The 13,332-nt window shown below is 42.4% G+C and overlaps 1 protein-coding gene across 3 annotated transcripts in view; it reads left to right on the top strand.

Annotated features, from left to right (window-relative positions):
• Window positions 1–4,189: 4,189 nt before the first annotated feature.
• Window positions 4,190–13,332, top strand: part of GPC5 (glypican 5) — a 1,510,050-nt gene continuing 1,500,907 nt past the window's right edge. For all 3 annotated transcript variants that reach the window (XM_043477854.1, XM_043477855.1, XM_043477856.1), the window contains exon 1: window positions 4,190–4,677. In XM_043477854.1, the coding sequence (XP_043333789.1) occupies window positions 4,515–4,677 (163 nt within the window). In that variant the 5' untranslated portion in view covers window positions 4,190–4,514. The remainder of the gene's footprint in view (window positions 4,678–13,332) is intronic.

Below are 13,332 nucleotides of genomic sequence, written 5' to 3'. Positions count from 1 at the left end.
GAAGCTGAAACTCCAATACTTTGGCCACCTCATGCGAAGAGTTGACTCGTTGGAAAAGACTGTGATGTAGGGAGGGGTTGGGGGCAGGAGGAGAAGGGGACGACAGAGGATGAGATGGCTGGATGGCATCACCAACTTGATGGGCATGAGTTTGAGTAAACTCTGGGAGTTGGTGATGGACAGGGAGGCATGGCGTCCTGTGATTCATGGGGTCGCAAAGAGTCGGACACGACTGAGTGACTGAACTGAACTGAACTGAATAGGACAGTGTTTAGAAGAGTGAGAAGGTAGGAAATGGCAAAAGTCAGGATCTTGGGGGGAACAGCTAGCTGGAAGCACTTGTATTGCCTTCTACTTACCTCATTGATGAAGGAAGGGTCCCCCTCCTTAATTAATATGAGATGGCCAAACACATGATGAGCAGATGAGACAGCAGTTTATATTAGTCACACACACTCAGTCCAGGGAAAGAAGACACTGCATGCCATGTAGGGCCACACAGGGGTCCACTTGGAAGCAGAGTGAACCAGTAGGGCTGTGACAGGCAGGCTTTGTAGTGACAAGAGGGCTAGGTGACCCCTGGTTCTCTTGGAGGATGTGATTGACTTTTTTGATAATTTCACTGGACTGTAGGGAAGAGAAACCAGTTGGGTTGAAGATAAGGTGGGATGGAGCTGGTCTGGCTGATAGGGAAGCTGGTCTGGGAGGGATCTTTTCCTGCTGGGTAGGGTGGGGGTCTTATCTGGCAAGTGTCGAACACACCTGTAGACCTTTAGGACCCCAGGAGGCTCCGAGATGTCAAGGCAGCACATGGAATTTTAGCCCTTACAATATAGTTCTCATGATGGAAAGTTTACCGAGGGAGCAGGCAGGAGCAAGTAGGACCTCAGGCAGGTGCGGAGGAAGGCACTGTTGAGCCAGGGTTGGCGCCACTGCAGGTCTCTGGGCCACTACGGAGAATGAGGTCTGCTGACTGTACCAAAGGGAAAGCAGGGGGTACTAGGGTTTCTACCCATGTATGATGTAGACTGAGTCAAGGGGCCGCAAAGCAGGTGTCTGCTGTGCAGAGCAGGAGAGGTGGCAGCTGAGGGAATGCAGAAGCTGGCATGCCTGGCTTCCATTTAGTCTCTTCATACTTCTGTTTCCTCATGAGTTGTATAATAGTAACTGTCTCATGAGGTGGTTGAAACATTAAATGAGATAATAATACCTTTGACCCCTTTAAAAATATTAACTATTAATTTTGATTGGTCACAGGAGTACACTTCAACCAGTTTCTGAGGGTAAGCTTTAGTGGCCGGTACTAGCCTAAATTGACAGTCATATTGGAGGGCGATGTGGTATCATCAGATCTCCTAAACCATGTTGGAGTTTCTTTATTTCCCTTTATGAAGTGTTGAGTTAACACACTGTAAATGGTTACTTAGAAGCTTTACATTTAGAAGAATACTAAAGTGTATTTTAAATAATGACCATTTAGAGATTCTTCTAAGAGTATTTCAAAAGCAAAACACAGTGCCTATTATATAAAAGGTATCCAATAAATGTTTATTGAATAGCCTTTGAAAAATGAGGCATTATCACTATCAAATTACAGAAATTCTCCCCTGCTTCATCTGTAATCTTTACAGGTAAATTGATCAAAAGATTATAGTACAGTGTGTAGAGGTTTTGCTCTAGGGTATTCATGTAAAAGGTACTTTGGTATTGTATTCTGTTTGGAAGAAGGAAGTTTGTCTTCAAGTTCATCCATGGTTGGTAGCAGTAGAGAATAAAGAGGTAGAAATAAAATAATTATTTGTTGTAAGTGGGGGCATTTTACATGGACTAAATGTATTTATTTTCTCATTAGACCCTACTCCATTTCTATATATAACTTTCCATCTAATTATTCTGCTGAAATAAATTGCAAAAACATGGAGAAGAGAGCTTGCTTACATGCCTCTGTAATTCCTATTATGCCTAGCGTATGGTTTCTTAAAAATACAGTATACGTTCAATCAATATTTCTAAGTTGATTAGTTTTCACTGAACCACCAATAATTCTCAATAATGTTTGTGATTTTCCCCTCATAAGACAGATTGTTTTAGAGATTCCAAGTGAATGAATTGGACCAAGTAAACTCTGAGATCCTTTTAGTGCTACTCTGTGATCAAATCAATCAAGGAGAAAGCTTGGTTAAGAAGAAAAAGAAGTACTGGAAAAACCTAGGGATTTTGGACTTCTGTGTGGTCCAGTGGTTGAGAGTCCGCCTGCCAATGCAGGGGATGTGGGTATGATCCCTGGTCTGGGAAGATCCCACATACCATGGGGCAGCTGGGCCCATGTGTCACAACTACTGAAGCCCTTGCACCCTAGAGCTCATGCAATGAGAAGCCACTTCAATGAGAAGCCCACGACAGCAACTAGAGAGTAGCCCCCACTTGGGGCAACTAGAGAAAGCCAGTGCACAGCAACAAAGACCCAGCACAGCCAAAATCAAATAAATATTAAAAAAGGGAAAACCTAGGGACTTATTAGCCTTAATATTAACATATAAGTAACATATTTTACTGAGTGTAACCCAATAGGTTCTTTGGTGTGGCATGGAGTGGTTGAGGAGAGCCCACAGTTAGTAGCAAACATTCTGGATTTCAAGGCCTGGGTTTGATTTCTGGTTCTACCATTTAATAGGAATGTTGGCCTTGGGCAAATCACTTCACCTCTCTGAGCCTGTTACCTCATCGGTAAAAGAGTGATAATAGTGGTAACTACTTTATAGGGTTGTTATAAAGATTAAATGAAGGATTTAGTACCCTTAAAAAGCACGGAGAATATTGTTTGGCATCTAAGCACAGTACACATTCTCATGGTTATTCTTTTTTTTCTTGTAGGTAGAGCTGACTTCCAAGCAGTCTTTCCACACTTGGTGGCTAAGGAAGAAGATTCATGGGGCTAGTATCCACCCTTCCCCCATCAGGATACATATATAAAGTTTTGCTTGAAGTCCTTGAATTAAGCTATTTTTTTTATTCTCATTTATTAAGACAGCATCTTAAAAAATATCTAGTATTCGTGGAATTGATGTCAAAAGCCAAGTAAGCACTATCTCCCTGAAGAAGTATCTCAGACATTGCCCTGGGATGGTTTTAGAGCAAGCGATCTCCTGCTGAAAGCTCTGCCTTTGATATCACTGGTCATTAAAAGTCTCATGACACTTAACTAAGACAACATTATTCATCTCTATTTCTTGGCAAAAGTTCAAATATGAGAATAAATTCCCTTTAAGTGGTTAGAGCATTTATAGTTCCCCTGGCCTGATGCTTTTAAGTAGTTTTGTTTTACTGGAGGAGGACTTTCTTCAGGTGCCTATAGAAGATGAAACACTCTTGTCATTCACAGGCTTAGTGTTGAGTCAATCACATTTCAGAAATACACCTGGTCCTTTGGCTTTTGGTTTCTAATGCATTCCTTTTGTAAATTGACAAAATTCCATTGTCATTTTAAAATCGTTTAAAGTCTTCATTTTCATCTCTTGCTTATGAGAAACTCTTCTGAGCACTTTACCTTATAAATCTTTGAGAAATGATTTTAAAATTAGAGAAGTGGTAAAGCTCAGAACGGCCCTTATGGATAAAAAGTACGGAAGCAAAATATGATGCTAACGGGTAATAAGAAAAGAAACTGGATTTTACTGTCAAAGCAAGGACGTTATACTGTTTACATGTAATTCTTATGACTTCTAAATTCTTTCAGAAAATCGTAATACTAAAAATATTCCAAAGTGGCAACATAAAACAATTGTTGAAAAGTAGCTTCTCCTGTACACTCTTTTAAAACTAAGTGCTATCGAGCCTCACAATTGAGATCTTTAAGTATAATTTTTTAAAAATTTTGTATTGTGCCCAGATACCATTTCATGCAATTTAAACACAAATTCCTATACCTTGATTTATAGAGAAGTATTTCATCTTAGTTCTAGTTGGTATTTCTCATATCTTGTCTTCTCTGAGCTCTTTTCATCAGACTGCTGGTCCCAGGAATGGATGGGGAGAGGTAGGTAGGGTTTCCTCCAGGCAACGCCGCTCTGGGCTTTCTCCAGCCAGGGCCGCGTGGATCGCGGCTCAGCAGCCGGGCGGGTGCGGCCCGTGGCGTCGCGCGGGGGCGTGGCTTAGCCACGGGGCGGGGCCTGTCCGCGGAGCGCGACCCGCGGGCGAGTCTCAGGTTGGCAGCTGGCAGTGCAGCCCGCGGCGACGGCCAGAGCCGAATGCTCGCGGACTCCGTGCGGCTCCTGCCGTTGTCCTCGCTCGCGCCGCGCCATCTCGCTCCCGCAGGAGAGGGAGACCCGGCGGCGCTCTGCCCGAGAACACCGCGGTCTGTCTCGGGGCACCTTAGGTGAAGCCGGGGTCCCAGAGCGGCTGGACTCCCGCCCCCCGCCGGATCGCACCGCCGAGCCTTTTCCAACGCCTGCAGCGCGGGGCGCGCGGGGAGAGTGGGTTCCACTGCGAGGGAAGGAGTGACCGGGACACCGAGGATGGACGCGCAGACCTGGCGCGTGGGCTCTCGCTGTCTCCTCCTGCTGGCTCTCGTGGGGTCTATCCGAAGCGAGGGCGTGCAGAGCTGCGAAGAAGTTCGGAAACTTTTCCAGGGGCGCCTGGTGGGACCTGTCAAGGGGCTGCCGGATTCGCCGCGGGCAGGTAAGGCGCGGACCGTGGGCGCAGGGCTGGGAGCCTGGGCACGGGCTGGGGCGTCCGGAGCGTGGACCCTGCGCTGCTCAAGCTCTCGGAATGGCCTTTCCTGGGGGAAGCTGACCTTTCAGGTCCTCCGACCGCACAGGGTGCCTCCCGGAGAAGGGCGGTGTGACCATCCCGAGTGCAGCGCGGCTCCGGGAGCTCCAGGACTCCGCCTGCCGCTGAGCCGAGCTCCGGACGTTCGCTTCCCGCCGGGCTCCCTTAGTCTCTGACGCGTTGCAAGAGGCCAGCAGAGCTGACAGCGGGGGTCAGCGCTGCCTGACCGTTCTTCTGTTACCAGTGGGAACTTCCCTAGTGCCCCGCCGGGGGGCCTCGGTTTGCTGCTTTCTCCCACGGTGGATGGAGTTGGGTTGGCGGCTCCAAGTTTGATACTAACAACGCAAACCTGCATTATCCTCCTTTGCTGGAGAATGGGATACTGACCAGGGCGGCCGGTCTCCTCTGTTATGAGGACTCGGACCCCGTGCACTGACCCTGGTGTAACTCTGAGCCCCCCTCTTTACGCCCGGGCTGCAGGAACCAACTCACTGTGCCTCTCGGAACCACTGCGTAGTTGCAACGCCTGAACGATGTGCTGGCAACAGGCGATCAAACAGGGTGCACTGGGGAGCCACTTAACACGGGCGAGATCTACCAGACAGAGATTGGAGGGGCAGGAATACAGTGAATGCGGCCAGTGTTGATTCTGCTGCTCGCGTGCGCCTGCACCCTTATCCGCTATTCGGCGCTCCCTCCGTGCTTCTGCGGGCGGATTTCCAGTAACATTCGGTCTGGAAGAATAGACCTTAGTTGTTAAACGCAACAGCAGGTGTCTGGAGTTAAGATCTTATTGGAGCAGTGCACCTAATTACGAGGCTAATTGCCAAATGCTGTGAGCTTATTGGCTGGGCAGTTTATTTGTGGAGGATGCTTGGGTCTAAATCTGTTCTCTCTGCCTGTATGTAGGGTGAGACTTGCTGCTAGCACTGGGGAGCCGTAGCTCTTTCGCTTGATTTCTTTGCTGCTTATCAACTCCGTTCTAGAGTCATCCCACAAGGAAAATCTGAGCAGTTGGGCACGATGAATCCATTTTAGCTTACATGACTAGTTTTTTAAACAAACACACAAATATGTATTTGGATACCTGTTTGGTACTAGGCACTTTTACTAGTTGAAACAGCATAGATGCTCTCAGCTTAGGGCACTTCTGTCCTCAAAGGATACCACCCCCTTTGTAAACCGGTCGTTTTATTTCAGTGCATTCGTTTCATTAAAAAACAAAACGAAACGAAACCTCACTAGACAGTAGCTAAAGCAGCTTAAGTGACTGTGTGTTGGGGCGGCGGGGGTGGGGGCGTGGCATTTCATTGGGCGTGAAATCCTCCTCTGAATTACTAGATTTTGCCCCCCATCCCATAATTTTGGCTGATATGTTCACAAATGTGGACAGTTAAGGACTTGATTTCTCCACCCCCCTCGTATCTCGGTGTTTCTGGTACTTGCTAAATGTAATACAGTGACTAGAAGGTATTGCAATTCTAGAACCCTGTGTGTGTTTCATCTCTTTAGAAGAAGAACTTTGCAGAGTATCAGTCACTGTCATAACATTTTACTGAAACTGAAGCTGGGCCCTGCAGAGAAGGAAATCGTTGTACTTATTTGTGTTTGATACACATGGCACAAAAAAGAGCCAGGATGGCAGGCATCTTCTTTTCTAAGACATTCTGGTTTGTTTCTGCATTGTTAGTACTTTTCTTTATCTGTGACTTAAGGCGATGGTGGGGTCATAGTAGTGCCTACTGAGGGGGCCATGCAGGGCTGAACTCTTAGGGACATCAGTGGTGCTGCTGAAAAGAAGTGCTGAATTCCTTTGACATTTGCAATAAGAAAAAGTCACATGAAAGTATTATTCTGAATCAGAATCACCCAATAACAAACACTCACATCTGAATTTGATATAATTTTGAATTTTTTTCTCTATTATTGATTATTTTTTATTTGAATAATTACATTAAACTGTTTCTTTAAACATTGATGTCTCTTATCTTTCCACTAAATTTTTTTTCATTCCCCCATTTGAGTGAATTACACATACCACATGACTCATAAATGCTTTTCTTTATTTTTGTATTTATATATGATCTATAACATTTAATTTGATTGAGTATAGTAGTTGAACCTTATTTTCTAAAATTACCCTCAATGTCAACAGAAAACATAGTTAATACTACATAGTCATTCTCACATAAGAATAGAAATATTAATATTCTTATTAGCAAGTACATGTGTTTAGCACATAGACTTTCATTGACTAAAGCTAGTTCATTTAAATTTGATATTTGTTTTCCTTGAAAGTTAAATTTTTTTTAGTGCTTTCTTGCATTTCTTGTCTACAAGTGGTTAATTCCTGAGATGCCTGGCCAAAATGCCATTTAAAAAATATAAGCAGGCAGAATAAGTTCTTACCGTTTCATCCTCTATTTGTGACTTTTAAATCTTCTGAAAGCTATGTTACCCAATTTGAAATTACTAAAAGGGTGAGAACAGCTATTTAAGCTCTTTCTCAGATTCCACTCACCTTTGTTCTCTACCCTGCTCCAATTCTTTTAAGCCTATTGAGCTCCTAAGGATGTTTGGATGAGAAATGTAAAAAAGGAGAGAAGGTGTAAATGTGATTAGAATTACAGATTTCCCTGTGTTCTGATTTTATTTCCTAAGTAGTAGTCAAGGTGCCCTTTGCTCTTGTTTATTTTGTTCAGAAAAGAACTGTTAGTGAAAGTGTCTTTTAAAGGTCCTTTTATTTTTATTTTATTTATTGGGGAGGAGGGATAATGTTTTCCCATTGAAATTTCTCTTCACACAGGCATTGTTCACACATGCATTATTTTCCTTTTTTTAAAGAGGATAATTCAGAAAGGAGAAGCTTATAAAAATCCAAGGCTACCTTCAGATAATTTATATACCAACTAGTTTTTAAAATGTGGATATTACTTGATACAGAGAGTCGCTTGTGCAAGGTGACTTTTTCTTGGTAGCTTTGGCTGTAAATGGGATAGTAAAAAACTTGGTGTGGCAATATTAAATTCTAATATTATCAGACACTTTAAATAGTGCTCTATAGTTTGTTTATATTTTTTAACTGCTTTCATTATAATCCAATCTTATATCGTCTTCAAGGTCAGTATTGTTGTATACTCATGCCCAAGAGAAACAATCTACCTGGTGATCTTAGAGTTTGGAATTACAGACATTTGGATTCAAAACTAGGCCCTGGCACCTGTAGCTCTGTGACCGAGGTAAATCAGTTAGCCTTTTTGAACCTCTGTTTTCTCACCTGTAAAATGGGAATATTGGTTCTTAAAGGCTTGTTACATAGATGGAATGAAATAATACATGTATGTGAAATAACATGAATCCAGGCACATAGTAAGTGCTCAAAAATGCGTTGCTGTTATTACAGTTTTTTATTTACTGTCCTGATTGTAACTGGACTTGACCTTTAAGGGTGAAATTTTAGTTTTGGATGTCTATAAATCAGAACTTAAAAAAAAATAACTAGTTTTTTAAAAGTCACACATGAAAAAAAAAGTCACATGATTGTTTCTAAAATTGGGAAATATGTCTCTATCTGAAATGATACTTATTAGGTTATGGTGAAAATTTTGTTTCTTTTCACGAACTAATGGAAACTCAAAGAAACCTATCTGAGATGGTATTTATTGGATTATGGTGAATGTTTTGTTTCTTTTTGTGAACTAATGGAAACTATAAGAAAGAAAGCTATCTGAAATAGTAATGGTATTTATTAGGTTATGGGGAGTATTCTGTTTCTTTCTGTGGAGTAAGGGGAAGTCTAAGAAAGAAAACAGGCTGCACTGTGCCACTGCTCACGGTAACACCCAGAGCCACCTGGGGTATATATTCGGAGAGGCACAATTAGATGGCTGGTGGCCACAGTCACTCAGTGACAGTAATCTCAAACTGGGACCCTTGCTTTTTGTGAACTAACGACCCCTTTTGCTGCCTGCGCAGCATGGTTATGGTGATCCAAAGCCGTGAAAGGGACCCCCAGACTGACCAAGGCAGATTATTAATATCAGGATTGCCCTGTATTGAAACTTACCAGCCAAGAACCGCAAGAAACACGATGAGAGTCAAACAAACTAGGTCTTACTTGCTGCAGCAAGGGAGATCGTGCAGCTCAGGAACGGTGGGTGCCTTGGTAAGAGGCAGTTGAGAGGGACCTATTATAGGATCTGGCCTTGTGCTGGGTGATTACAAGGGTTTAAGGAAGCAGGGCAATTCAGGAATTGGGCATCTTCATAACTTACCTAGGTGTTAGGAAGATTAGGGTGAGGGGAGTGGATGAGTAAAATAGATAGCTAGTGGGAACCTGCTGTATGGCCCAGGAAACTCAGCTCGGTGCTCTGTGATGACCTAGAGGGGTGAGGTAGGGGAGTGGGAGGGAGGTTCGGGAGGGAAGGGATCCGTGTATACATATAGCTGATTCACTTCACTTTACAGCAAAAACCAACACAACGTTGTAAAACAACTAAACCCCAATTTAAACAAAAAGATGAGAGCAGTTGCCTTTAATGTAGAAGCAGTAGTCACGCTTGTTGGTCAGAAGAGGGGATGTTTAGTCGTTTTGTGGTTGTAGAGTGTCCTTGTGGCCATCCTGCTGCATCACAGGTCTCGGGTGGCTTTGCCCCATCACTGCTGTCTTATTTTGAGCAGGTTGTCTCTGTTGAGTTGTAAACATAAAGGCTTAGTTCCAGTGTCAGGGGAACTTGTCGCTTTCTTCTCTGGAAAATTTAGTATATGCCTTGATGTCTAAGAAGATAATATGTTTCTTTTCTTTTTTTTTTCCTTTTATTCAGGCTTTCAGTGAAGCTTAATAATGGGGAAGCGAGTATGATTTTCTACTTTAGGGCCATAGATCATGACTGTCCATCAGAGCCTGAATTGTGCTAATCACATCCTCTTCCTTCATAGTCAGTTTACTAACAAATGTAAATGTTGTGTGCACCCCCATCCCCTCTCCATCCCCCTTTATGCCAAGTGTCTAACATTCCATATTTGTGTCACTGGCCTTAAGGAGGGGTGCAGTTTAGGGAACTTGAAAATGGCATTTTATAATTATATGCTCCCCCCAACCATGATTCCAGCTTGCTAGGACTTTCTAGAACATGAAATTTGGCTTGTCTGATAAGAAAACCTTATTGGTTTATATAGCATTTCTTTTTTTATTAACTAGTGTAAGACCAAGAGGAACATTTCAACAACCAGATGCTACTCCTAAACAGGCATGATTTATAAATCAGTGACCTCTTGATATAACTGTTCAAGAAACCACAAATCCATTCTGTTAAAATAGAATCATGAGAGACTTCTTTCATATGCTTTGTTGAGATGTATTGCAAACATGAAATCCAGTGTACTCAGTTAACTAACAAGAGCAATTCATTTTAATAGAGTAGCCATTGTCCATATCTTCCTTTCTTTTATAAAAGCCTGACCTTCAGTTAGAAGAAAAGACAAAAGCAATTGTGCTCTCAATTCTTCTGTTTTTCAGTTTTAGAAATCTCAAATTTTATCAATTATACTGCTAAAATCATCCTTAAATAATTAATCATTCTTCTGTGAATCACAGAAAATTAACACAGCTTTTGATTAGCCTTATCAGGTTCACATACAGCTACCATGTAAGTTGAATGTATAATGCACCTTTACAGAAAGAAAATGAGATTTTTGTATTTCATGGTTTTATGAAATAATCTACATTCTCTTGAAAGTTTAAAATATTGAAAAGTACAAAGAAAGCAAAAATAATTATATCATGCAGAAATAACCACCAAAACCCCTTTGAATTATCTTTTTAACACCCTCATCAATCCTCTGCTTAGCACATACATAATTTTTGAGTGAGCGTAGGTTCACTTTATCTTTTTTTGTAACACACCTTTTCCAATGATAAATATCCTTCCAAATATATATATTTTTTAGTGACTAAGATTCTACTGTACACTTAATTGAATTCTCTATTGCTATTGGAAATATAGGTTTCCAGTATTTGCTATTATAAAATCACATGGCTAAGGGCATGAAAGGCAAATGTGCCAAACTCCTTCCTTACTCATAGCTTTGCAATCATATCATCTGCATTCATTCAGCTTTAGTGTTTTTCAGTGTCCGCATCATTGACCTGTGGAACTGGATAATTCTTTGTTGTTGGCCATGGAGGGAGGTGTTGTCCTATGTATTATCAGGTGCTTAGAAACTTCCCTGACTTTTACCCTCCTGGATGCCAGTAGCAATGCCTTGCCCTCTCCAGTTCGGATAATCAGAGATGTCTCTCGACATTGCCAGATGACCTAGAAGCAGCAGAATCATCCTGGTTGAGAACCATTGGCATAAGTGTCCAACCTATGGATCCGTTATGCAAACGCATTATATAGCTGGTTGGTTTGCAAGCCTCAGGTCTCAGCTTCAGTGTCAGCTCTTAGAGAGGCCTTGCTCAGGTTTGGGCTTCCCTGGTGCCTCAGTGCAGGAGATGCAGGAGGCCTGGGTTCAATCCCTGGGTCAGGAAGATCCCCTGAAGGAGGAAATGGCTACCCATTCAAGTATTCTTGACTGGAAAATCCCATGGATGGTGGAGCCTGGTGGGCTACGGTCCCTGGGGTCGCGGAGAGTCAAACACGACTGAGCACGTGGAACGCACGCACTTCCTTCTCATGGTTCATTGAACTCTGTTCCCCTTTGTTTCTTTCGTGGCGCTTGTCACGGTGCCGTGTTTCTTTTCTTTTTATTGTTGATCTTTTACCACTGGATTGTGTGCATGACAAGGCTAGAAAATGTCTCCTGAAGCTGGGTTTCTGGATATGAAACCTGTGCAGTCACATGGGGTCCCACACTCAGAAGGGCCCCATGCTTGGCTTAACGCTCTGCTGTGTCCATCTTGGGGTTTGAATAAAGCGTCCCGTGTTTCCCTTTTGCACTGGGCCTGCTGATTATGGATGCAGTCCAGTTGTGTATCATGTTCACTGGAGAATATCTGGTGCTCAGAACATGCCTGACACAGAAGAGGAGTTGAAATGTTTGTTGAATACTTTAGTAAAGCTTCAAGTAAGTAAGTAAGTGAAAGTCAGTGAATCATGTCCGACTCTTTGTGACCCCATGGAATAGTCTGTAGAATTCTCCAGGTCAGAATACTGGAGTGGGGAGCCTTTCCCTTCTCCAGGGTATCTTCCCAACCTAGGGATCAAACCCAGGTCTTCTGCATTGCAGGCAGATTCTTTACCAGCTGAGCCACCAGGGAAGCCCAAAGCTTCAAGGAGCTTCTTAATCTTTTAAACCTCTCTGATTCTTAAGTTAAACTCTAGAAGTCAGTTCATAACATTCAAGATTCTGTTGATACAGTGATTTTTTTTTAAATGTTTTATGGTGTTATATAAATGGGTTAAAAACTGGCCCCTATGTGTTTTACTTCTTCCTAACTTGTTGGGACCATTAGTCCAAAGCCTACCAGTGCAAAATTCAAAATTTTACATATCCAATTGCTTTAAATATAGCAAAAGTAAACATATTTTTAGTCCTTTAGGGCCTGTCTGCCTTGTATACCTCACAAAGCTGAACTCATTGGCTAGCCATTCATAAACTCTGGGGCTAAAAAAGATCCCAGGTTGCTGCTGCTCTTGAAGCTCTTTACTCAGAGACTTCACATCTTGTGCGAAGCAACATCACCTGGACACAGGAGTTGCTGCTGTTCAGTCGCTCAGTCGTGTCTGACTTTTCGTGACCTCAAGGACTGCAACATGCTGGGCTTCACTGTCCTTCATTCTTTCCTGGAGTTTGCTCAAACTCACGTCCATTGAGTCAGTGATGCCATCTAACCATCTCATCCTCTGTCACCCCCTTCTCTTCCTGCAATTTCCATCTCTCTGGGATTTTTCTTGCTTTCTTTCTTCCTCTTCTGGGTGGTGGTCCTACACCCCTGTCTTGTTGCATCTCTTCTCATGCAACCTGTTAAAGTGGGACCCAAATAAAGCTCATTGTCATCTTGAGGCCCTTCTTTTCCTTGACCAAACCTAAAACCCTCTCTCACCACATACACATTAGTATTTAGTTATTTCCAGTATAAGGTTGGGACTCAAAGTAGCAATACCGATTTTAAATGTATGTCTTGCCTTCTGCTAAACGATAGGCTACTTGAGAGCAGGAACTGTGATTGTTTTTGTTGTTGTTGTCCTGTGATTAGGCCAAACTTAATAAGTCAATTTTGATTTTTAGAAGTAATCTCATATTTCTAGTTACTCAATAGGCTCAATTTATTGTGTTCAATTATTATTTTATGCCTGGTGTTAATAGAATGAGAAATATAGGCGGTGAAGTTTTTAAAAATATATTCTGATCTGGGCTTAGTTGTGTTGTTGAATAAATTGTTTACATAGAGTTAATATCTTCTTATGTAACTCTGGCATAAAAAGTGACCTAATGCTTTTTTGTTTAAATTTAAAGACATTTTTATCTATCTTAGCTAACATTTTTGAAACAGAGTAAATGAATTGCCAAACAAATGTCTAGAAGAATTCCTTAAATGCTCTGAAAGGGAAGGAAGATTAT

Source organism: Cervus canadensis, chromosome 9, assembly GCF_019320065.1.
Source record: "Cervus canadensis isolate Bull #8, Minnesota chromosome 9, ASM1932006v1, whole genome shotgun sequence".
In the NCBI taxonomy this organism is placed as follows: Eukaryota; Metazoa; Chordata; class Mammalia; order Artiodactyla; family Cervidae; genus Cervus; species Cervus canadensis.
This window is presented reverse-complemented; position numbering and strand designations above follow the sequence as displayed.